At 35.8% G+C, this 26151-nt stretch overlaps 3 protein-coding genes across 11 annotated transcripts; 1 reads left to right on the top strand and 2 right to left on the bottom strand.

Moving 5' to 3' along the window:
• Positions 1-30: 30 nt before the first annotated feature.
• Su(var)2-10 (E3 SUMO-protein ligase Su(var)2-10) lies at positions 31-6446 on the bottom strand. 5 transcript variants are annotated; one of them, XM_071704374.1, is made up of 9 exons: positions 6291-6446; positions 4770-4939; positions 4069-4170; positions 3828-3972; positions 3366-3662; positions 3115-3216; positions 1526-1766; positions 1021-1446; positions 31-620 (listed from the first exon to the last, which is right to left on the bottom strand). In XM_071704374.1, exons 2-9 carry the CDS (start codon positions 4934-4936, stop codon positions 412-414), a joined length of 1689 nt encoding a protein of 562 aa, XP_071560475.1. In that variant the 5' UTR covers positions 4937-4939; positions 6291-6446; the 3' UTR covers positions 31-411. The 5 variants fall into 5 exon arrangements, with proteins under 5 accessions (XP_071560475.1, XP_071560471.1, XP_071560473.1 ...); XM_071704370.1 differs by lacking the exon at positions 6291-6446 and adding an exon at positions 5990-6255; XM_071704372.1 differs by lacking the exon at positions 6291-6446 and adding an exon at positions 5462-5602.
• Positions 5461-24829, top strand: Poli (DNA polymerase iota). Of its 4 annotated transcripts, none has more exons than XM_071704368.1 (3): positions 5487-5596; positions 19775-19996; positions 20101-24829. In XM_071704368.1, the coding sequence occupies exon 3, from the start codon at positions 20197-20199 to the stop codon at positions 21931-21933; it is 1737 nt and encodes a 578-aa protein (XP_071560469.1). In that variant the 5' UTR covers positions 5487-5596; positions 19775-19996; positions 20101-20196; the 3' UTR covers positions 21934-24829. The 4 variants fall into 4 exon arrangements, with proteins under 4 accessions (XP_071560470.1, XP_071560469.1, XP_071560468.1 ...); XM_071704367.1 differs by lacking the exon at positions 5487-5596 and adding an exon at positions 19578-19682; XM_071704366.1 differs by lacking the exon at positions 5487-5596 and adding an exon at positions 19582-19697.
• On the bottom strand, positions 10937-13330 carry LOC139771527 (uncharacterized). Of its 2 annotated transcripts, XM_071704365.1 has the most exons (3): positions 13228-13330; positions 11479-12586; positions 11182-11338 (listed from the first exon to the last, which is right to left on the bottom strand). In XM_071704365.1, the coding sequence occupies exons 1-3, from the start codon at positions 13232-13234 to the stop codon at positions 11308-11310; spliced, it is 1146 nt and encodes a 381-aa protein (XP_071560466.1). In that variant the 5' UTR covers positions 13235-13330; the 3' UTR covers positions 11182-11307. The 2 variants fall into 2 exon arrangements, with proteins under 2 accessions (XP_071560464.1, XP_071560466.1); XM_071704363.1 differs by having other exon boundaries at positions 10937-12586.
• Positions 24830-26151: the final 1322 nt, after the last annotated feature.

The raw sequence follows: 26151 nt of genomic DNA, 5'->3' as shown, positions 1-26151 counted from the left end.
GCAAGATTTCACGTCGAGGTTAATGAGAAGTTTATGCTACGAAAAAATGAAGGTAACTTTATTTTCATTTACATAATTATTCCATAGTAACCACATTACATGATCAATCAAAAATAAAATACTCGCTTATCGCAGTCTCATCAGACTCAAATTTGGCACTACATCGTTTGCCAAATGAGATTGAATAAAATATGTGAATTGTATTTGTATATGGGAATGCAACGTTATTAAAGTTACAATAAATGAAAGTCTCTATTTATTTTAAACTTCCTCGAAAGCAATTAATTAATATAACATACAGAGCTTTCAACTGAATTTATGGACGAAGGAAACAAGATTGTCGAGTTCTTTATAAAAAAATTAATAATTTTTTTTTAAAATTCCGTAGTATGTCTCATATCAAACAATCCTTTATTCTAAATCGATTATCATCAATTCTGGCGATTCACTTGTACTACTAATGGAGCTGGTCTGCGATTTCTTTGGCGATGAAATGCCACTAGCTGGTTTCTTTGTACTTTGAGTCGGCGTATTATCTTCGTCATCATCATCACTATCCGATATTAAATCGATAACAACAGCACGTTTCTTTTCCTTTGGTACCGGAGGATTGCTTTCATCTGAACAAATAAATGAAATATTGTATTATCCGTAGCACTTATTGTCCGATATAAGATTAAAAAGTAATTCAACCACCAAAAAACTATAGATTAAAAAAAACAAATAGAATCTATAGAATGTAATATCACTTGGATCAGTTTCAAAAATTTTTATCTTATATTAATTTTTTTCTCTCATACATACTCTAAAAATTCATTTTTTTATATTAATAATTCCAAGCTCAGTGGTATGTATCACGTGTCTTAAATTAAATTCGTACAAACTTCAAAAATTTATCAATTTATTCAGAGTATTGTTGGGTTCTATTAAATACTACAGAGTACTACATATAAAGTATTACAGAGTATTTGCTAGACCTGTTAAGCTTTTGCAATATTCTAACAAGTATTTTCCTCTTACCTAAATCCACTGTGTCTACATCAATTTTACTATTGTCCCGTGACTCAGCCGCAGCTTTTGCTTCACTTTTTTCCTTATCTTTATCCTTTTCTTTTTTTAGTACTAAATTCTCCCACGAACCATCTTGAAGTAATTGAATTTCATTCACGTCTGGCAATAACTTATTTGAATTAAGAACTTCTTGAAAGTATCCATCAATTACAAGATTATCGTAAAGCGCCGGCTTGTCACAGACTGGGCAGTTCCAAGTAGGTTTTCGTTCATTCATTTGAAGAAACAAAGAAGCGTCGAAACATTGCAAATGAGAACACGTCGACGCACGACACGGCGTACTCATCCTCATCTTTCCCAAAGGACAGGCTAACGATACCCTCAGTGACGTGGTAGCTATTTCACTATCCGCATCTTCGTTCAATTTTTCCTTAACTGTAAATTAATTCATATTTCTATGATAAAAATTCTTTTGCTACTATTGTAATACCGTTTACGATAAAAAATTACTTACTTAATCCTCTAGTGTAGTCGGAGTGTCTTACGCCTCTATTTTTTAATCTACTGAGTAATTCCGCGCTAGATAACTTTCTGACGAGGTATACTGCAATTGCGTACCGCCTACCATAATCAGCAGACCATGTGACACGAATCTCATTTCCAACAGTAGGCGACAATTTTACCAAGGGACTAATATTAATAGGCCGTGGTGGTCTCTTCGGCTCTACACTTGGTTTATTAGTAGGTATAGGATTCTGAAAAATATATATATATATTGCCACAATTTTTAACATTTGTTTTCTACAAAGATTTATGAGATTATTTACGTGCAAATAACAATATACTATTGTATATTCGATGAGTAGAGAATTAAAAAATTTTATTTACATTTGAATAATTAAATTTATCTTATTATTTCAATTCAAAATTAAATTAATTTGTGTTTATACGTACAATATTGAAAAAGAAATGTACAGAATATCTCACTACTTGCGACCGTAATTTTAATGATATCAATTATAATCATATTCCTGAGTAAAAAATAAGACACAAATTCGCAGGCAAAAATGTCGAGACTTTTCAAATAGGAAACACAGTAGATAGTAGGCGAATCAGGTAATCTAAAGTTTGCGTGCTCACGGCCAATGATGAAGATGCTCTTGCTCTTGAAGTTGTCTGTGACATTTCATGAGTATTAATAGTTTATATTTATTATTTTTAATATCCTGTAACAATTTTACGTTGTTATAATTACCAGCATGTACAGTGTAATTTGTATGTTTAAATAAAACAGTTAATAACTTCAACATTATTGTACATGTTACTTCAATCTCAGAAGGGATTAGCAAAGGTGCAAGAACATCTTTATCACAGTGTGATGTACCGTACCTGAATGCACGATCTTTATATTATTTGGTTCGTCTACTGTAAATGCTTTCCATTTGAAAGATATTTCAGTCTCGACATATTCCTCTTATTTTTTGTTCAGGAATATGTCATTAAAATTATAGTCATAAATTGTATAGGATACTCTGTATATAGGGTTGCCACCTAGACAAATTTTGACCCAGAGACAGAAAAAGAAACAAGTAATGTGTATCAAGTGTTTTATAGTAAAAATTGCCACAACAAAAAGGTCAAAATATATCAAAAAATATTATAAAATAAAAAATGATTCAAATAAAATAAAATCCTTAACAATTAACAAACAAAAAAATATATAAATTATATAAATAATTAAACAATAATCATTAAATGTTCCTGATTGTTATATTATAATATTCTCTTAAATCTAGCAAGAATCTAAAAGAACACTTACAGACAATAATCACTAAGTGCTCACTAAGCTACTTTCTCTGTTGAATGCAGCAATTGTAAAGTACATATCAAGTTTAGAACATTTATCCCAATTTCATCCTTCTCAGTTTTGTTTCCAATGCCATTGACTCAGGGAATTATCCAAATTTATTTTAATTTTATTAAAAATTAGATGTTTTACATTTCACTTAACCCGGAGAAACAATTATTAAACCCAGAATCCAGACATAAGCTTTTAAAATCCGCAGAGGTGGCAACTCTATCTATATATCTGGTTTGACTTACCGGTAAAGGACACAATTTCCCATTAACTTTTACTGCAATGTTTGGAGGGAAATAATCTTCCTGCTCGCATGATGTTTCTTGTAAACAGAATCGCATTTGTACCTGTAGTCATAATAAATTATGCATGAAATTCATAAATACACTAATAACCTAACCTAACTTAACCTCAAAATGAAATATACCTTGTAAGGTTTACGTGTTCTACTATAAAGATTAAGAATTGACATTCGATACATGAGATTTCAACACACCTGTACAACATAATCCATTTTACTGCCAGTTCGACAGTCACGTGAGCTGGCAATGTCCGTCGCCTGTTGTGGCGTCAAATGGAACAAGAATGTGTTTTCTTGCAATCTTATCGATCCCTGTGGCATTAAACTAGAAGGTTTCAATAATTCACCTAATAAATCGAAAAATGGAAGTTTCTTCAGCCTAACATCTGGATGAACTGGATACTGGCTTGTAGGTTGTATTATTGGACCTGGTAAAACTTTGGTTGGGTAGACAGATTGCTGATACGGATTATATGCCGCATTTGTAGTACGCTGAAAAAAAGATTTAAAACAATATTTCTAATATAATTCATAAACAGCAAGAAATAGTCATGGATTACTAAAATTCTTATTTATTATTTATGAATTATATATAACAAGAAATATCCATCTCTGATATTAAATTTAATATCAAAGAAATAATACACTTTTGCTCACCTGTGGCGTTACACTAGTGTAACCGGTTGACTGATATACTGGATTGGTCCTAGGTGCCTGAGGTAAAGATGCTTGATGCGCCGGAGTCAATTCCTTTCCAGCAGAAACTGACGCTTGTTGTTGTTGCTGTTGGCTAATCGCTTGTCTTTAAATATATATTTCATCAGACACACACATTCTCATTTTTTGAATACATATATATCTAAATAAAAGTATACCAATGAAAAAATTATACAAGTACCTTGTGGAATAATAATTTCTATTATGCATATTTTGGTCTATTTGTGGCTCAGAGGAACTACCAGTTTGTCCATACATTTGATGGGTTGACATTTGGTCTGCCCTGGAAAAGATTTCCTTTCACAATTGGAGCAACAAAAAATGATCTTGCTAAAGCGTGCTCTCTCTCTCAATATGGCGACTGATTCTCTTTAAGCCTTTTAGGTTCGTTTTAGCTGAACTTCTTGCACGGTTCATCTTTCCTCTTTTTCTTTTCACGTTGGGGAGAAAAGGAGAAAGGATGAACCCCGTGCAAGAAGTTCAGCTAAAACAAACAGGCCTTTTTATAGGTCTGTTTTCTATTGACTGCACTAGTTCCAGAAGTTTACATCTTACATTAAGGCTGCGTTCCACTTATCGCTCACAACGCTCGCGAGCATCATTTCGTCCTTGTTTAACATTTGACAAACAACAAGGATGAAATGATTCCACGAGAGTTGCGAGCGATAAGTGGAACGCACCCTTAAAACGTGAGAAACGTACATGCGAGATTCTCACGCTGCAGCAACCGAAAACAGACCCCATTTCATTTGTTGCCAATTTTGGAATTTGGAGTAACCACAACTACTCGCTTGCAACATGTAAAAAAAAAGCATTGTTTCCCGCGGACATTTCACTACGAGGCTTTCCACTGTTAGTAAGTATTCTTTTTTTTCCACTTACTGTATCGTTTTATACAATTCACGTATTTTGAGTCGAATAGCTGGGTGCGATCTTAAGCGCAATAACTCCAATGCACGCGCTTGCAACTCGTTCTTTCTGCCGGACTTATTTCTACCGGCGAAACCAAGAAGCATCTGAAGCTCAGACACTCGAAAACTTAATACCATATTCTGTAATCAAAACATTCCATTTCCCCTCATTATCCTCCTAGTACAATCTTTCACGAATGATCGTAACAAATCTTGTTGTATACGTGTTGAAAACGCTACCGCAAATCAACACGTTTTTTTTTTCCCAACAAAAATTGCCACAGTGCGTGTACATTTATAAATTCTTTTTAACACTTTAAAAGGGTTATGAAGCGAGCGATTGCTCCAATCGCGAAGGAACATCACGCGCCTATAACCCCCATGTCCATGTTACTTCCGTATTTACAAAAATCACTCGGCGGCACGCGCGAGCATCTCGATAGTCGCGCGAACGAGATCCAGAGCGGCAACATACGACTCGCGGGGGCGCAACGTCATCGTGGGTTCGTGGGGAAAAACGGCGGTGCGACAACAGACGGAGGTGAAGTGAGACTTGAGAGGTTACCCATGGTATATCTCCGCGCGGGTACGCGTCGTGAATCGTCGGCGTGCCGCGGAATCTACTCCCGCATTCTCAGGATCGTGCCCGTCGCTGCGATCTACCAGTAATGTGCGTCATCCAGCGCGAGGCGAGTCCGCGCGAACCGTCGACGACCCAGGCAGGCGCCAGCCGTGTGGCGTGTGCAGGCGTGTGCGACAACACGAGACACGAGGGAAGAGGGAACGCGCGCCAGCGAGGTAAAGTCGTATACCGGCACGGATCGGGGGCGTGCATATAGCACGGGGGGGGCTGTAGCACAATGCGAAGGAACGGGTGAAGGGGGGCACCGGGACAGGCTGAGGAAATAGGACGGAAGACGGAAGACAACGAGACGAAACCGATTTTTTTCAAGCGACGCGGGCCCGACCGCGAATCGGCCGCCGAGCCATTCGATCCCGGCCCCGGCCCCGGCCGCGTTCCCTCACCTCGGTGGTAATCCCCCCCGGAAATCAACGCGCGATATCAAGCGCGACGCGTCGCGACGCGACGCTGCTTCCACGTCGCGATGTCGCGAAAATCGCGGCGACGTTTATTCCGCCGCGAGCCGTGCACCGTGCACCTGTTCCACTTTATAACGCGCACCCACTCACCTCCAGTTCCTCGGTATCCGCCATCTTCTTGGCCGACTTTTTACCCGCAGCCGTTTTGCCGACGGTTTTTATATTCGGACTATGGAAAAATAAATAGGTACGCGCGAGCCGCCGCGCGCCGTCACGCCCGCCGGTCTCTCCGTAGTCTCCGTCCGTCTCTCGCGCTCTCCGTCCTCTCCTCGCGACCGCTTCTCACTTTCTCACCCTATCATGCAACTCGTACTCTCTCGCTCTCTCCCGCGCTCTCTCCTTCTCCCTCTTTCTGTCTATCTCTCTTTCGAATCAACGCAACGCTTCTCACCTACGAGAATAATGTCGCGACGATGCGAGCCATGCGAGCGGTGTATGCCGATTTTCCCGATTCATTCGCCGATGTATGTGCGGCGGCCACGCTGGGTCGTGGGTCTCATTAGAATAAAAGAAAAAACAAGAAAGAGGAAAGGAAGAAACGACGAGACGTTCAAAGCAATCAACGCGCGCGAGTATTGACATGTGACTGGTGACACTTGCCGTTCGAAAAGCGAATCTTCCAAAATGGCGCCGGTAATGCCGATATTGACCAGCATCTACTCTACATATGTTCCATAAGGAGAGAGAATATCGGGATGCGATCGAATGTGTAATTGCTCTATACATTGAAGAATAATGAAAAAGATACAATATTCCGTTTTTCTTTTCTCGTAATGAATACATTGGAAAAGTATGTTCGATGTCATCCGAGTCAGTTCGATCCAAAGAAACAACTTAAAGAAATTTCGGTGAATTTTGGTCTACATAGGGAGCTTTCCAGCAAGCGGACACAAGTCGACACAAGTGTCTTTGTTACTCATTGTCAAAAAAGAAAGATAGAACGACGTTTGTGTCGACTTGGGTCGCTTGCTGGAAAGCTCCCATATTCGTGTATGTTCGTGCATCATGATCATTGGCTGCTGCTTTGCAACTGTTGCAATATTCGTGAATTTGATTGGTGTATACTCTTAAGTCTGGTTCAGACGGGACGCGTTAAGCAGCGAGCAGCAACCAATCAGCGAGGCGATATTTTCTACGTCACTGCTGATATCGCCTCGCTGATTGGGTTGCTGCTCGCTGCTTGACGCTTGACGCGTCCTGTCTGAATATACCTTAAGGCTGCATCCTCATGAACAGAGAAATAGCGGAACGGAATTAAAACGGAATTACTCTGATTGGCTAATCTCCAGGTGGGAACTCTCAAGATGGGGTATTAACCAATCAAAGTAATTCCGTTTTAATTCCGTTCCGCTATTTCTTTCTCCATGGGGATGCACCCTGACCTAACCGTAACTCGTAACGGCTGAGAAAAAAGTAAAATGTGAAAAAAATACAAATTTTTTTATAATATTCCCCCAATTAAGCGAGAAAGGAATACGGAATTTTTTACAGATAATATTGAGTCAGTTTTCTATTGCTGAACTGACTGCACTAGTTCAGAGTTTATCTTTTTTACTCCATATTGGAAGGAAAAAGATACACTCTGAACTAGTGCAGTCAATTCAGCAATAAAAAACAAATCTTATCAACTACCTTCGGACTGATATTTCATGTGTCTTCCGACAAATTTTGACAAGCGTGTTGATTGGTTGCAAAATAGAAAAATTTTCGAGTCTCTAGAAATCCTCTATTTTGTAGCTAATCAATACGTTTAAAAAATTTGTCGCACGACAAATTAAATATTACCTTCGAGTGCCTTTAATTCGGATTAATTTTGTTTGAGCTATACACTAGACTCCCCTTATTCTATTAGAACCTTTCTCTGGATCGATCCTAAGGGCTCTCTCACACAAAATGGCATAGCTGCATATGCATAACATAAGACCGCCTGGACCAGTGAATCTCTAGCATAAAGTGTAGTCAAAACTTTTAGCTAGATGCTCATTGGTCCAGCTCATAAATTTTCAATACTGTCAGCATATTTTGGGACGCACCCTAGATACGATGTTAGAAAGGAATGTTGAAGTTGAGATAGAAAATAGAAGGAATTAATACATAATGCTATGACATTTCATTCGTTATCTCTTTTTATCGTTTTCATTAATTCTCGTTAATATAAATAAATAAAAAGTTCTCCACGATACACTGAGATATTTCTCAGATTAAATCAGAAAAGATGGCAAAGCAATTCGAATTAGGTATGCCAGTATTAGCGGGATTCTGTAACTTCTTAATTACAGGTAAAAAAGCTGCGCAACGATACCAAAACTGTCATTAAGAAGTTACAGAATCCCGCTTCAGGTTTTATAAAGAATAATAATGAAAAAGAAATGTATATAATAAATATACGTACAATTAATTGCATGCAATATACAAATATAATATATAAATTGTTTTCAGCTTTTTCTTTTTATATATTTTGGATACCGAATAAGATTTAGACTCATAAAGCTTATCTGTGGTCCTCTAAAATGATTATGAAATCATTAATTGTTTTTTATTGTACCCGGTTTGTATCTCTCCGTCAGTATCTTGTTCTCCACGTTATCTCCGCACTTATCTCCCATTTTACCAAAATAATATTTTCGGTAAATTTGTGGAAATATTTTATGCTCCGATATTGACGATTTATGTGAATGAACGTAATTTGGCATTTTTTACAGCACACATAGGACTTTATAGTAATATTGCAGAAGTTTTTTGCAACATTGCTATGGGTTGTTCTCCGCGGTTTTTGTATGATATTCGCTTGTGCATAAATACTTTTTGTATATGCTTTGCATTCTATAATAATAACACTCTCGAAAATCTTCCACTGCTTTATTTGTATCTGCATAGATCCTACATATCTTGATACGCGTTATATGCAATATAATATTTATATATAGAAGTGTTGTCAACTTTACTGTCAAGAGCATCAATAACGCTTGAAATCGGCTTGCTCTAAGCGACACATGTTAATTGACAATGAACGTTGTCGCATCTTGGTATGGAATTCTTAATAAAACGATGAGCTTGTTAGAACTACGACGAGTAACAACGTGTTTTAACACTCATGTGTTCCCGCTTTAGATCGCTTTCGTGATATTAATCTTACACGTCACATCTCCAAATTCTCGCGTTATCGATAACAATTGAGCGAATTAATCTTAAAATCGATTAATATCTTGTTCGCTAGTCGCCCACTATTATAAAAGTTTCATTCATTACTTCTTCTCTCAGCACCTCCGACTCTAAATATTATTTTCAATATTCAATATCTCTAGTTTTCAGAGCTTTTTTTAATCTATACGGTCTTAATGTCTTCATAAATGAAAAGAAATGAAAAACATTTTGTAGATTTTTAAATCAATTTTTAAATCAAATGTATAATGATGCATTTATTTCGCACTTGAATTGTCTTTTGTGTATTTTATTTTTTATTTTTATAGATTTTCAACATAATTCTAAACAATTTATATTAATTAGAGTTATGTTTGCTTCAAGATAGTTTATTTTTTAGTTTATTAAGTCTACTATTTTGAACACTTATACTTGCGAACGCAATCTTCGCTCGCTTACACAAGTTACACAGATTTTAATACAAAATTTGTCATGCGCTTATAAATTAATAAATACATACAGTGGATCAAAAAAATATTTGCACACCCAGTTTTCTTACAATAACTTTATTCAACGGAATAATACATAAGTACGAATTGTGTCTATAAATAATTTATTAGATACATACAGTATATGTGATAAGTTATAGCGGCATGATTTAATCTAATTTTACTTTGATCAAGCTTTGTTATCGAAATTTTCACGTAAATGTATTATAAGATAAATGCAGTTAATGTTCACACGTTCTTATCAAAATATCATCTATACGGCGTGATTTATTTATGACAATGAATATTCTTTTTTTTTATCAAGTACTTATTACGTAAATGATTTTAAGAGAAATGAAATATAACTTTTCGCGATAAGTAAAGATACCATATGCAAAGTTGCTATTTCTCATTAATAATTTGCTATAGTATTCGATAAATTCAGACAGTAGATTTTTAAGGACAATAGACAACTTATTGTGTGTCATATCGAGAGAAAAAGATCGTCGAAAACGTTTTGTAGGCAAAGAGGAATTCAACACATGCGCAGGGATCAGGATGATTGATGTATGATCAGTGATAGTATCATTGTGTTCGAAGACACAGGAATGACTGTTGTCTAGTGATAACTAGTCAAAAATTGTGGGAGGAGAGCAGCTTATTATAGAAAATCGCGCCATTATTCCTTGTATTCGTCCCATTTACCAGGAACACTTACTGAAAAACAGTTTTTTCTGATAGGTTTTGATTTTAGATTACTATATCACAGGTATCGAAATGCTCCTCTAAACGTGTCTTCAACTCTTTATTTTTTTTTACACAGATATTTACATATACATATATTATAAAATATATTCCATGAACCGGGCGAATGTATTTAAGGAGAGTGACAAGATTCGCGGTGGTCATGAGTAAAGTTGGGAGAAAGAACATTTTTATTGATAATTTTTGTTATACTTATTTCTTGAAACATATGCAATTTAATCTCTGGTGATAACACAATGCATCGTAATTCGCTGATAATGAGATTATTTCGTAGTAAATGATTCACGTATGTGTGTGTGTGTGTGTGTGTGTGTGTGTGTGTGTGTGTGTGTGTGTGTGTGTGACGCATCTTTATACTTATACTTTGCTATAAATTATCAAGAGAGACAGATTTTATATATACAGGATGTTCCAGGTCAATAAAACTTCAGGGAAATTCCCTGTATATAAAAAGAAAGAGATGAGAGGAGAGAGAGAGAGAGAGAGAGAGAGAGAGAGAGAGAGAGAGAGAGAGAGAGAGAGAGAGAGAGACCTCTTTTCATTTCCATGTCTTTTATTTGAATTGGAAGTAACAAATTATGTATTCGTGTGTGTCGTATACGCTATCAGGAGATCGAAATAATAAGAGAATTTCAACACAATCTTAGATTATCAGATTTATTAAAATATCTTAACAAAATTATCTACTCCTACAAATACAGCAGTATAGTTTTAGCAAATATGCAAATTGCTTCTCGTTACTCTCAACCTTTTCATGCTTCCTTTGAAATCGATGGTTATCTACATCCAGTTGTCCAGCTTTTTTCAAAATCGATAGTTACCTATACCCAGTCGTCCCAATTATTTTTACAGTTTACCTTTGACGCGACATCGCATTTCAGATTAGCAATGTTGAAGTAGTTGCCCCAACTGCAGTCATATAATTTCTTCTTTCCGCTTTCGCACTGGTAATATAATCTACAGTCGCACTCGTGAGCCCATTTTGAGGGACTAGAACTTGGGCAATCGCCAGGTTTAGGTTTCACGTTTTTGTCGCAGCCCGCATCTAATGGATTCATGCATATTTTTTTAGTCTCGCTAAAATGTAGACCCTCTGCGCAATGTTCGAGGAGCCAATCGTCATTATTGCATTTATAATACTTATCGCAGTCACATTCGTGTTTCGTCGCATCGCCATTCACGCACCTTGGTTTCGGATCGTTGCAGTTCCCCGGAATGCATCGCCGCGTCGAATTGTCGAAGTGCCATCCCTGGTCGCATTCACGCAGAGCCTTCCGACCGTTCTTGCACTGGTAGTATTTATTGCATTGGCACTCATGAGGTAGAAATTCTCCTTCCTGGCACACGGGTGGCGGTGGGGGAGGAGTTGTATTGCAATCTCCCACTTCGCAAGTCTTCGTTGAAGGATTGAAATGCCGACCGGCCGGACAGTCACGCACAGCTTTGCGACCATATTTGCATTCGTAGAATTTAGTACATATACATTCGTGCGGCAGTAGATCGCCATGTCTGCATTCGCCAATCGGAGGCTGGGTTGGAGGTGGGGTTGGAGGTGGGGTCGGACTCGGGGTTGGGATTGGAGGACAATCCGAAATCTCCCGACTAACGCAACCACGCCATCTTTTACTGAAGAACAGACCAGCCGCACAGAAGCGCAATTGCTTCTGTCCGTATTTGCATTCGTAATACTTATCACAATCCGCGTGAGATATTAATTTTGGCGGGCAAGTGTCCACCGGCGGACATGTATCAACCGGGGGCCGAGTTGGAGGTGGGGTTGGAGGTGAGGTCGGACGGGTTGGTGGCGGGGTCGGGCGGGTCGGGGGCGGGGTCGGGGGGGTTGGAAATAACGGACAATCCGAAATCTCCCGACTGACGCAACCACTCCATCCTTTACTGAAGAACAGGCCAGCCGCACAGAAGCGCAATTGCTTCTGTCCATATTTGCATTCGTAATACTTAGCACAATCCGCTTCGTGAGATATTAATTTTGGCGGGCAAGTGTCTACTGGTGGACATTGTTCGTCAGAGCGTGGACAATCCGAAATCCCCCGATCGACGCAACCACTCCATTTTTTACTGAAGAACAGATTAGCCGCACACGAGCGCAATTGCCTCTGTCCGTATTTGCATTCGTAATACTTAGCACAATCCGTTTCGTGAGATATTAATTTTGGCGGGTAAATGTCTACTGGCGGACATTGTTCGTTTTCAATCTTAAAGATATCCGGTACTTTACTCGCGGTGATCACGGTCCAACATGCCAAGAAGGCGATGGCGATTAGGTATTTCCCTGTATCGAACAGAAAACAGCCCGATTAAAATTTGGTCAACTATTATTGTAATTGATAAAATGTCAATTATTTGTGTATATAAACTTGAACAATTTACTCAAGCAGAGTAAAAAATCATGATGACGTCAAAATGGTTCCAAAATGATTATTAAACATTACTTTAACGCCACTTCAACGTCACTTTGACATCATTATCACCCCCTGTTCTGCTTGGATACGAAATGATCCCGTCATAATATATGTATAATATAAGTATCTCTCGGTGATTTTATTATCCCTGGTGAAAAAATTTCTCAGAAATTTTACAAGAATTGGTACATATGACAAATTCTGAAAAAATATATGAAATTTCTTAGATACTTTCAGAAATAATTGGATGAAGATTTTCGGAATATTTCAGTATCCGTATGTATGAAAATTTTTGATAAAGTGCGCAGATTTTCTCATATTTATTCAGATTTCTGCAAAGATATATTAGCGAAAAATATTTTATTCTTATTTATTCTGGGTTTTTCTGAAAACGTTCCAATTCGTATTAAAAAAATTTGAAAAGTTCTGAGTATTCTGAGAAAATATGAAAATTTTTTAGATATTCTTCCACCAGGGATTACAGTTTTTATTATAAAAATGTGTTACTCACCCCTCATCGCCTGTCACCTATTGGTTCTTAAAGAGAAGACAAATTTCGTATTGTATGTATAAAATATATATATAAAAATATCCTCTTAACACCTCACTAATTAGTCAGTTGAATACATGACTGACTAAATAATTAAAGCACGTCGGCTTTTATAATCACGTTATCATAAGACACAAGGACAGATTATCATATCTGTTAAAAACAGAGCCGTATTTATTTCTTTTGGAACCCTAGATACAAAATTCTCGCGGATTCTCACAGTATATAAATCCGTACAAATCCAGAAAAAAATAACAAAATTAATAAATATATAATTTATTACCAAGTTATAATAATTAACGTAACATATATATATCTATATATATAAAAATGAATGTATGTATGTATGTATGTATGTATGTATGTATGTATGTCCTTTATACACTCTTGAACTATTCGACCGAATTTTTACCAAAAGTATATGAAATAGGGGTAGAATTTCCCGGGGAGTGTTATAGAGTGTATAGTTTTTCGTTACCGATTTCCTGGAAACCGGTTTTTTTAATTTTTCTAATTTTTTGAGAAATAATTGACCGAATCTCAAAGAATTATAGATCAAATTTCTACCAAAAGTATATGAAATAGGGGTAGAATTTTCCGGGGAGTGCCACTATGTGTATAGTTTTTTGTTACCGATTTTCTGGAAACCGGTTTTTCCAATTCTTCTAATTTTTCGGGAAATAATTGACCGAATCTCAAAGAATTATAGATTAAACAGGGGTAGAATTTTCCGGGGAGTGCTATAAAGTGTATAATTTTTCGTTACCGATCTTTTTGGAAGCCGGTACCAAAATTTTTTCAATTTTTCGGGAATTAATTGACCGAATCTTAAAGAATTGTATATGAAGTAGGGGTAGAATTTTCCGGGGAGTGTCATAAAGTGTATAATTTTTCGTTACCGATCTTTTTGGAAACCGGTATCCGAAAATTTTCCAATTTTTCGGGAAATAATTTACCGAATCTCAAAGAATTGTATATGAAACAGGGGTAGAATTTCCCGGGGAGTGCTATAAAGTGTATAATTTTTTGTTACCGATTTTTTTGGGAATCGGTACCGAAATTTTTCCAATTTTTCGAGAATTAATTTACCGACTCTCAAAGAATTGTATATGAAACAGGGGTAGAATTTCCCGGGGAGTGCTATAAAGTGTATAATTTTTTGTTACCGATTTTTTTGGGAATCGGTATCCGAACTGATAAAGGAATTTTCTTCGATTAAGGATATTGAAACACAAATAAAGTCGTTTGAAGAAAAACGACTCCCGGGCGAAGCCCGGGTAACCAGCTAGTATATATATATATAACGTATATATATATATATATATATGTTACGTTAATATCCCCATATATATATATACACATGGCGCAAATAAGTAATAATATTCTAGTTTATAAATATTTTATTAAGAATATAAATTTATGTATAACTATGCATATATTTATACATGTAATATATACAAATTTTTTTCGTTTTATTTCTTTAATTTCGCAAAGTTATTAAATATTATATCAATAATAAGAACATTAAAAAGAGTAAAAGTATTTTATCATACCTATTGATTTTATTATATTGACTAGTTTTAAATTATAAAATTTACTATAATTTTTTGTGCAGAGTTCTTGAATTTCCGGAGCTTTCAGCTACATCAGAAAATGTCCCTTATAACTGCTACAGTCTTGGAAAAATATATTCTTCCCTGAAATCCGGAAGAGAGAATTTATACGAATTATCAGACAAAAGAATTGTTGCCTGCAGAGTAATTGTTCCCCGTTTGGGCCACAAAATGTGAAATATGTTTGTGTGAATATAATCAGTTACGAATTGATAAGTTTTACGAACTGTATACGTGGTGTAAGGAAATTAGGACTCCCCCGATATCGAGGATTTAATTTCGGGTCGTTAAATTTGATTTTATCGAGAGATTTCATCATATAACTTATACTTATTATAGATAAAAAGATATAATTTGAATGTGGGAATAAAATGGATTAGTTACGATGTCAAGGCAACTCTTGATTAGATAGCGATTGCGAAAAAATATGTTATCATTAATCTTTTATGAAATACCATAGCGGTATGAAAATACCATAGCATGAGATGATTCGCAGTTTAATTGGTGCGCCGAAATGTTCGCTAGGGCTAGGAAGACAATAACAGAAACATTAGAATTGTGCGTTGACTGTAGTTATAATTCAACATACATAGTGTTATATTATTCTTACCGAAAGGGTTTTTACAGGCTTTTTAAATTAAATGCTTATAGGTAACTTTAAATTCTGAATTATTGATTTTTTATTCTTGTTCTGATAAGCGAGGAAAGAGGAGCGTTGCGCAGAGTTTTTCTTTCAAAGCGCTGCGTTTTTTATAACTTAAACTACAAAAATAAAATTATTACCACCATAAACAACTAAAAGCGGAACTTTTTATCGAAATTATGAATACCTGTGGTGCCAAGTCCGTTGAGAATTTGATGTTATCTTTCATTATCGAGACCTTGAAATTTTGAGAGTGGCGATATCTCAATTGACCGGTATTATCAAAGTACGTATGTATGTATCATGATATTATCGAAATATCCGCATTGATACAATGCGCGATATCGAAGAAATTAAAAAAACTAATTGCCTATAATTGAATAGTTAAGGAAATAAAATGGCTTCTCTATTTTGAAACTGTTATCGCGCTGCGTGATGTTCGACAAGATCATATTCTATTACATTCGATTCTACATTGCAAGAAATTTTTACCGCAATTGTCATTATATCATTGCAATTATTATTACAATACCATTAGTTATTTAAATTTTGCTCCTTAAATCTATGTTCTAACATTTGAAGCAACCCTGACAGGATTTTCAACCGCGTTGATAACTCGTCACAAATTGGCCTCTCATTCTTTTAAGTATTCTGAGAATTACAGCTTTTTGCGGGCAATTGAAAGATTTTTGACAGGCCGAATGACAGTTAGATGACAGGATCTCGAACTTATCACGATAATTCGGCTCTAGCGTACAAAATTTATACAGAGAATCTCTGTATTTAGTTTATTTCTCTTCTTTCTTCAAAGCTATGTTTTTCTAGAGCCGAAAATTTTATTCATATGTCTAAAATAATAATGTAACACACAGGACTGTGATTAACGTAATCCCATAAACATAAAAAATCGTATTTCAACGCTGTATAATACCGTAGATCCTGCAAGTGGTATCAAAAATTCCTGGACACGATAAACAAGGATAGATAAATATTGATATTTTCGGTCATCATTATTTATTCTGTATTATACACATACCAACTATTACTATATTTACTTAAAATAATAAACGATAGTGTCGAAAATCCGTGTGTTGGTAGATCACAATAAATTGCCATTATTTATAAATATATGAAATTTTTGCTTACACATAAATACACATACACGGAAAATATGCACTCATCGGGAGCCCACATCTTTCTTTCGCAAGAGGAAATTTCCTACTCAGGTAACATTTCTCAAATTGTATCCATTACGTCCGAAACGTGACAATTATATTATCAACGTACCTTTTCGAGCTGTTTAGTGATTATCTTTTATATTTCTTAATATAAGCTTAATATAAGCTAAGGGGCACGAAACATGAGTTAAGAGCTCTTCATCTTCCGTTTCTTATCCATAAATCGCTGCTGACGTGCGCATTTTCCATATCTCGCAATCGGTATTTGACTAGTCTTGGCGAAGTCCAAGTTCTATCAAATATCTGATACTAATCAATCAAGGACACGATCGTGTTCTCTGACCAAATACAACAAGTCAAGTTACACATGCGACAAGACAGATCGCATTGCAAGGTGTTCTGTATCTGGTATAAGTATGAAGAATGTAATTCTATAAATAAAAAATAAAATTTATTCTTGTGAGGATTCGTCTTGAAAAAAAGTGACGTGAAAAATTGTGAGATTGATAATACGTTCATAATTTTTTTGAATGATTATAACGCTCCACGTCAACGATAACAACACGTCAAACTCGTTTTAATAGCTATCAACACGTATAACCAACAAATATGTTTTATTTAATGGGACAGTTTAAAATAATCTAAGTTACTGACGAAATTATATTGGACATTTAAAATAATTATTTTTACATATTCAAATTATAAAGTGCCGAGTAAAAAGTTTTTCATATAAAAATATATAAAATATCAGTCCGTATATATAGGACAAATAATAAGAAGAATTAAAAGAATAATTTTTATATGTTTTTTTAAACGAAAAGTGAAATTTGAGAAAATGAAAATAATTGCTTATATGTCTATATATATAATCATATAAATAATAATTGCCCACATATATAATCAACAAATATAAATGTAATAATTGTATAAAATATGATTATGTATATGTATATGTATAATTTAATCGCAATTTTACTTTTTATAAAAAAAACAATGCAAAGTTATTTTAAAATTTTTTGACCATTAGCTATGTTACTTTTACTGTAGAAGAAATAATTGAGAAATATTTCTCCATATATTTTTTAAATTTTATTTAATATAGATAATAGTTTAACTATTCATACATTCACACTGACACATACAAACATATACTAACATCAAGTCTACTCAAATTCTTAATTATATAAATTATAAATACATCGTTTCTTCTTATTTTCATTTTTTTTCGCTGAATGAAACGGAGAAGAAATAAAAAAGGATACCAAATGGAATTCCACTTATCGCATAGACGTCACGGTTCTCCATCAATACGTTTTGATCAATTAATCGTTATCGTTAGGAAGAGCTAGTGACGTGAATAATTATAGATGGAAATAAAGAGGCTCTTCGTTCGATGAACTTGCATCTGAACTGATTTCACAATCAGTTTATCGTATAAATAGATATAATATTTTATAATTACTTAATAAGTTCTGGTATTCAAAAGCATATATGAAATAAAAAAGTATATATTCTCATATATTACAAAAAAATATTAAAATACACAATTATTTGTCGATGATTTCGTATTTTAATATTTTTACTATTTACTACAGAATAATCAATTTATATAAGAAGCATTATACGACTACATCAATAAAATAATGGTAATTAACGTTAATCTCGGAAGCAATATTATTTAAGTAATTGATGTTTAAATAATGTTATATTAATAAAATGCTTTTTAGTCTCCTATATAAATTCGTATTTTTGTGTCCCTATATATTTTTTTTAAGTTCAATATATCTTCCATATATATTATAAATCCATTTAAGATGGATCATATTGTGAGTCACGTAATTTGTTATATATCTCTGATATATGACTAACCAAGATATCGAAAAAATCTCTTGATAACGATAAGAAAGAAATATTTGTAACATAGAAGAAAACTTTTAAAGTTTCTACTCCAAAATTTATCTCTACATCACAAGAGTTTTTATCAAATAACATGTATTCTTCTTACGTGAAATTGTTTAGAAGAGATCGAGATAATTACAAACGCGTGATTTTCGAGTGATTTTAAAATATCCTTCATTGCGCAATATCTTGACATCGTAAATATATTGACACCTAAAGTTACATTTTTTTTATCATTATCGACATGCTCGTGCACTCGACATGCACATATCGCGTTTAAATATTATAATTATGACTATATGTGTTGTATTAGCGTCATAATGTTATACTAATATAAATAACAAATAAAGAATTTATAATAAATAAAGCTTTTGAATTAAAATATTCAACAAAATTAAATTCTCAAAAATTGACAAGAATTGAGATTAACATATACCCAAGCAGACACAAGTCATGATGACGGCAAAATGACTCTAAAAATGATTCTAAAATGATTATTAAAAGTTGATGTAAAAAAAACGCTAATTCAACGTTTTGATCATCATTGCGCCTTTCAATTATGATTAGAATTCAGTATATTTTTAAATTCTTTTCCCAAAAAGTTATTTTACAGCGCGTTATATACGATATTGCTAATTATGAATACTGTAATTGCAATATAGTTTTCTCACCTAATTAATCAACACATTTGAAAAATTTGTCGTCCAGCAAATGAAATAGTATTCTTAAATCGCATCGTGTACCATTGGCTTTATATCCAATAAAAAGATGCAGTTCCTAGAGATAAAATTATTCTGTACATTCCCTAGAAAGCTTGCTTTTCTATTGGATATAGGGCCGCCATAACATTCAACGTCGAATGCAGCATGAATTCTCCACGAAATAATGAATACGAAGTTTCACGATTCTTCACGAGAGGTCTCTGTAGTGCCTCTTGTCGGTTTCCATAACGAGATAAATACGACCATCTTGTATCTCGATCACTCAACGAGATCCGCGTAGATCCTGGGAATTTCTCGTATACATCATCTGTATTGTATCTATGACAATTTAAAAACATGGCTACCATGTGTAAATGAATTGGTTGGTTCGCATGCTGTAAACAAGTTTCTATCTTCAATTTGTCATGAAAGCTCTGTTTCGCGTTACCGATCGCACGAATTATCAATCGACAGAAACGTGCCCCGTACCCTGAGGCCCTGAGGCTGCATCGACGGTCCATCGAGAGCGCTAAACAACTTTCGGGAGTGAAAGCTTCCACGCGAACTGACAGTAGCGCAGATTCTGTTTTCCACCAGCGACCGATATCTGTTGCCTTCGTTCCATTACCTGGAAGCATATTCGTCTAGCTGCGAAACCGAAGTGCATTGCAAATTCATGTGGAAACGCTTCCGAAAGTAATAGCATTATTAGTTTCTTAGTCGAGACCCTCCAAAATCACTCATTAACTATACATATATATATATATATGTATATATATATATGTCTATTTCTATTGCAGATGCAATTAAGGAGATTCTGAGAAGTGGAACGTGAGAATTTTGCGCGTAGTCTTTATCATTACGAGAGAGCACCATCCTATAATAGATATATATCCATGGATACCGCAGGTTATGATACCATTATGCGCCATCCAAAGACCATCATCCATTTGGATGTCGATTGCTTCTACGCTCAGGTGGAAATGATTAATCATCCTGAATTGGAAGGACGGCCATTAGGTGTGCAGCAAGGGAGTATGGTGGTCACTAGCAACTACTTGGCGAGAGAATATGGAATAAAAAAATGGATACCGGTGCAGGAAGCCCTGCGTCTGTGTCCGGAGCTGACCTTGGTAAATGGAGAAGACTTAACAAACTATCGTCACTACTCGACCAAAATATTTGAAATTCTGCACCAATTTACCCCATTAGTGGAAAGACTGGGCCTTGACGATAATTTTCTTGATGTGACGTCGATAGTGGAAAAACATCTCAAGTCTCAGAGTGATACGGAACTCGATATGAGCAGCTCGAGTACAGAATTTGAAGATTTGAAAGAAGTCACCAAGATATTCGGTCCCTCGGAGGAGGAATGTCCATGTGGTTGTCATACACGCTTGATGATTGGCTCGAAAATAGCAGCCGAAATAAGGAGCCGCATCTATGAGGAACTGCATCTCACTTGCAGCGCTGGAATAGCGCACAATAAACTTCTGGCCAAATTAGCAGGATCGTTGAACAAGCCAAATCAACAGACATTGGTCTTTCCGTGCGGCGGTCCAATGTTACTCTCCGCGTTAGGTTCTGTGTCCAAGATACCTGGCGTTGGACAAAAGACCACAGAATTATTGTTATCGAACAATATAAGAACGATTGACGACGTGCGCAGAATACCTTTAGAAAATCTGGAACTAAAAATTGGCGTTGATCTGGCGAGAAGACTGAAGGACAATGCAGAAGGAATCGATGAGACAGCAGTAAAACCATCTGGAAAGAAACAATCCATAGGTCTGGAAGACGGATTTAAGAGTGTGTCGCTGGTGGCCGAGGTAGAGTCGCGATTAGGTGCGTTATTGAGAAGATTAACGGAATTGGCAATGGAGGATGGGAGAATTCCCATTGCTATGAGAATAACAGTGAGGAAGCATGACTTGAACAAGCCCACTTCGGGTAAGAGAGAGACTAGGCAATGCGCGTTGCCAAAACATCTCTTACCGTCCACGAAAAACGGTGTGTATGATCACCATAAAATGTTGATACTCGCCCTGAAGCTATTCCATCGAATAGTCGACGTCTCCAAGCCATTCCACTTGACACTTCTGGGAGTTGCGTTCACGAAGTTCGAGGAGAGATCGTATGGCAGGAGTAGCATCGCACCCTTCTTGTGCAAGCAAGTCGCCGTCCATTCCGTTCTAGACATCAGCTCTGAAGAAGGTATACCTGAAGCAAATCAAGGATCGCCGATGAGTATTAATCAAGACAGTAACGACAGCTCGGATCAATCAGCGATGAGCTTGATGACCACCACCGCTTCGTCGAGTTTTTCGTGCTCACCAATCTCGAAATTGTGCATGGCGAGTCAGAATACAGAGGACGACTTGCAGAACGAGGTAGAACCACTACCGAAGAAAACCAAGCTGGAAGTGTGGCTGAGAGGTCCTCGAGAATCGCCGAGTAACGAAATGGCTGGTCTGAGACTAAGCCCTTCATCGCCAATGCAATTGTCACCCACGGTGGACTCTACGGTTTTCAAGACTCTGTCCATTGAGAGGAGAGAGGTCACTCGCTCCTGGCCCACGACCAGCAAACCGAAACCAAACAATATACTTAAATATTTCATAGCCAATAAGTGACGGAGCTCTGTGACCTAGTATTGAATGTCGCGTTTACATGTGCACTTCGATCGGCAACATTAAATGGCAGCACCATATGATATTATGCAGGATATGATTCTTCATTCTTAATATTTTGGATGCCAAATTTTAGAGTACAAAATGTGATGTATTATCAGGCTCATTTTTTTTCCTAAACTAAAATAAATTGAAAAGACTTGCGGTGTCCACATATACATTTACGGGGTATGCATCTAAAGCTTTGTTTCATTAAAAGCAGAAGAGATACTACAGTATTAATAAATGTTAATTTGAATCTGGATATACCGTGCAAAATAGACACTTGCAATACTTTCTTTGAACTAGCATGACATAAGTAATCAATACTTATGTCACTTCTTTTTTTCTGTATGATGCTCTAAATTGATGCCCTAAAGCTTCGACGTGTAACTAAGAATGATCCTGCATAAATTTCTCTTTTGTGCCTTTATATCATATGTGTTTCAATTTTTCAAGCAAAGTGCATTTGCAGATTTTACGCGATGGAAGATCTATATACATATATAGACACATGTGGCTATGTATGCGTATGTGTGTGCGATTGCGTATGCGTGTACCGTGTGTATGTATATCTGTGTTCAATTGCATTTAATATATTGTCCTAGTTTTATATAATAAGACAAGAGATCATAGCTTTATATTGATCCATTATAGTCCATGTTATTTTTTACATTACTTTCGACAGCAACAATGAAAAAATAATTAATGGTATTTTCAATTACAATTATTTCCCAACGTTATTTTATCAATAATATGCTTCTAAAAAAGAGTTATGTATTCAGTTAGAAATAATAATTTAGTTCTATTATAATTAATAACGAAAATTTTTTAGAAAGAACAATTGTCTTGAAGATTTTAGTTTTGCAAGTTACAATATTTGTCATTGATGCTGTCACTTTTACTATAATGCAATATGAGCTATATTCATTTACTGTAACGTATATGATTTCTAGATGGACACAATACATGTATTAAAACCAGCCTGTTTTTTAATTGAACAAAATTACAAAAAGAATATATTTATTTGGCTTATACGATAAATTTACACACATTTGCAGAAGCATTTTAAACAAGTTAGGAGCGTATTAAACAGGTATACGCCTATACGTAAGTGAGGTAAGGTGCTGGCATTCGATGTTGTAATTCTTGACGGATAAGTAATTATATAATTTAATGTCCTGAGAAGAAAATTCTATTTTTAGTACTGTTAAATCAAGGATCGAAAGCGGTATATATTCGCTGAATTTAATTTTCCTTGCTACAGACATACGAAAGAGAATCTTACGTCAGTTATCGCATTTTCATTGTTATAAATAAAAGGTAAAGATCTTCGTGTATCCGTAGCATCGAAATCTGAATTCACAGGTGAATTATTGCTTTCGATCTCTGCTTGTGTAATATGTCATATCGGGCGATTATTGCGCGAAAGAGATACTCGGTTATTCCCGCCAGGATTAGCCACTAGCGTGGAGATTCTCTTATTGAGAAATATAGTATATAAATATATATGTAATTATTCGAAAGACATATACTAGACAATCATAAAGTTTTAATGCCACTTCTCATTACGGCACATTATGCGGTACATTACTATATATATATATATATATATATATATATATATATATATATATGTATACGCGCATATACACGTGCACGCACGCGCACACAGCATTAAATGTATTAATATATGTCGGATATATATTTCGTGATATATATGTATATACACACATCATACGTGCATATACATACATACATATATACATACATATACATGTATACAGGATGTTTTAGGACAGGTCAGTAAAACTTCAGGGTCCTATTGGAAATTGAATTTGGAACAAAAAAGTCATATAAAACCTATAAAACATAAGTCCGGAAACGCTTCCTTAAAAAATTTACTTGAAAAAAAAGGGATAGTATAAAGTACAAAGGTTACATTAATGAGACCATTCAGAAGGAAAACAATTTTATTAAAAAAGTAAAAGAAAAATGATTTTCAACCAAATTATCAAATATGTTTAAAGTGATGTCCCTGTTCATTAGTGCATTTTTGGCATCCATGCAATATTGACTCGCTGCATCGTGCTATAACTTTTTAACGAAACATTTCCGGCCCTACGTTTTTAGGAACTTTTTTATTTCAAATTCAATTTTCTATAAGATCTGAAGTTTCATTGACCTGGAACATTCTGTATATATGTATGTTTATGTATATGTACGTGTATGCATACGTATATCACGAAAACACACCATCCATTGCTGACTGCGTGACACGGGACATCCATACGGGAGTTACGATTTTACTTTTTACAGATACTTAAAGGACGTTTGTCGCATACGTACAAGAGAGTCCACAGGTGATAAATTGAAACGATGTAGCTTTTGTATTTGCGAAACACAGAATATTCATTAAGATTGCTTACATTGTTTTGTTTAAGACGAAAAGAGAAAGGAGGGAGAGAGAAGGAGAAGCGATGTAGCACCCAGCCCGCGGTAAAGGCTCTCTACCGAGCTTTTATATTTTTATTTATTTTTATCATTACAACATAAGCAAAACGGTGTCGTCTTTATTTTTAATTTCTGGTTGTGAGTACCTATATTTGCATATTTTATACGGACTTCGTTTAGACGGGAATACGCGGCGTTGCGAAACGACCGCAAGCGGGTCAACGTCGAGGTCGAGATCAAACGCAGAACTTCGCGCCTGGAATAACAATACCGTCGGATATCGGCATCGAGAGTCAGTTACGCGCGATACAGGGCGTCTTTGACTCTTTGACAATGCGCGCGCAACGCCGCAATTCACAGTACTTCCGATTTATTTCAATAAAAGAAAAAAAAATCTGAAATGCAACATCGCTGCGTCTGTTGATTCTACAATCCATCCTCGACATATTTCCTTGTATGATTATATTAATTTGGTATTCATATTCATTTCACGGAAGAAGGATGCAACAACCTTCTCTCGTTTAAATAACTGCAATAAATGTAATAAATACAGTAGTTAGGGGGAGATAAATAAGTCTGTTGTATATGTACATATATGTACAATTAAAATTCATGTTTATTTTAAAACCGTAAAAACGCATAAAAGTTTAAAATTAAATAACTTGAATTATAAAATCGCTCGAACGTCATTCATGCGGATAAAAGAGATGTCCTAAAATTTTCAATTAATTTTTTGTATTTTATTTTCTTCTATTATTTTATTTTCTTCTCACAATTTTTTAAGAAGGAAATGCGTCATAATGCGAAGATATCGAAGAAGCACGCGCGTTATCGAGTCACCAGACTCGGCAAATGTATCAAAGAGATACAAGCACAAGTGTGAGGTCGAAGTGAATTTTACGAAGCGCGGCGCATATCTGGGCGTACAGTATATATCGTTCACCGTGAAATTGAATAACCGACGACGTAATTATATGAAATATAAAATTATCGCAAGATATAATGCACGTTCCACCTACCATAAATTCGCACTATTGAATAATATCATTGCTCAAGTTTTTTTCGTCCAAACGAAACATTCTTCAAAAAAAAAAAAAAAAAATAGCGCTAACGCATTTGCCATATAATGCCTATTTCTTTTTTATCTTTCACAATAAGTAATATTTACAATAAGTACAATAAGTACTGTGAGCGAGCGTGGCATAGCAGACAGCGCACTGATCTGCTAAACCAAAGATCTCAGGTTCGAATCCAGTCCTGGTAGAACCAAAATAAATAAATTATATCGCTTGTCTCTCCTCCTCGACGGAATGGCAGCCCGTCAGGAGTATCTCTTGCCTCGAACCTCCCTTTACCTTGCCGTTCGGATTCGGCATTAAACTGTAGCTCCCATGTGCTTGTGTACAACCTGTGTGCGCACCACAAGCACATGACTTTGGGGGAGGCCAGAGGCCTAGGTCCGACTCGGACTGTTGCACCTACAAAACAATCTGAATATAGAAAACCGTAGGCGATGCGTGTACATGGGTTAAAAAATCTATCTCATCTGCAGTGTGTCCCGCTGCTGCTGCCGCTGCTATATTGGAACTTTATATCCTGCAAACCAGGCCCGTCTCCCGCAGCCCCGCCACCGCCGCCGCATCAATGGGGTAGCAGTTATAACGTTCAACCTACTGCAGTTACCCGCAAGGTTACGGAAGCTATGGTGGGCCGGCGACGGCCGCTTCA

Source organism: Temnothorax nylanderi, unplaced genomic scaffold, assembly GCF_030848795.1.
Source record: "Temnothorax nylanderi isolate EJ_2023f unplaced genomic scaffold, tnyl_v1.0 TNYL_tig0041_pilon, whole genome shotgun sequence".
Classification (NCBI taxonomy): Eukaryota; Metazoa; Arthropoda; class Insecta; order Hymenoptera; family Formicidae; genus Temnothorax; species Temnothorax nylanderi.
This window is presented reverse-complemented; position numbering and strand designations above follow the sequence as displayed.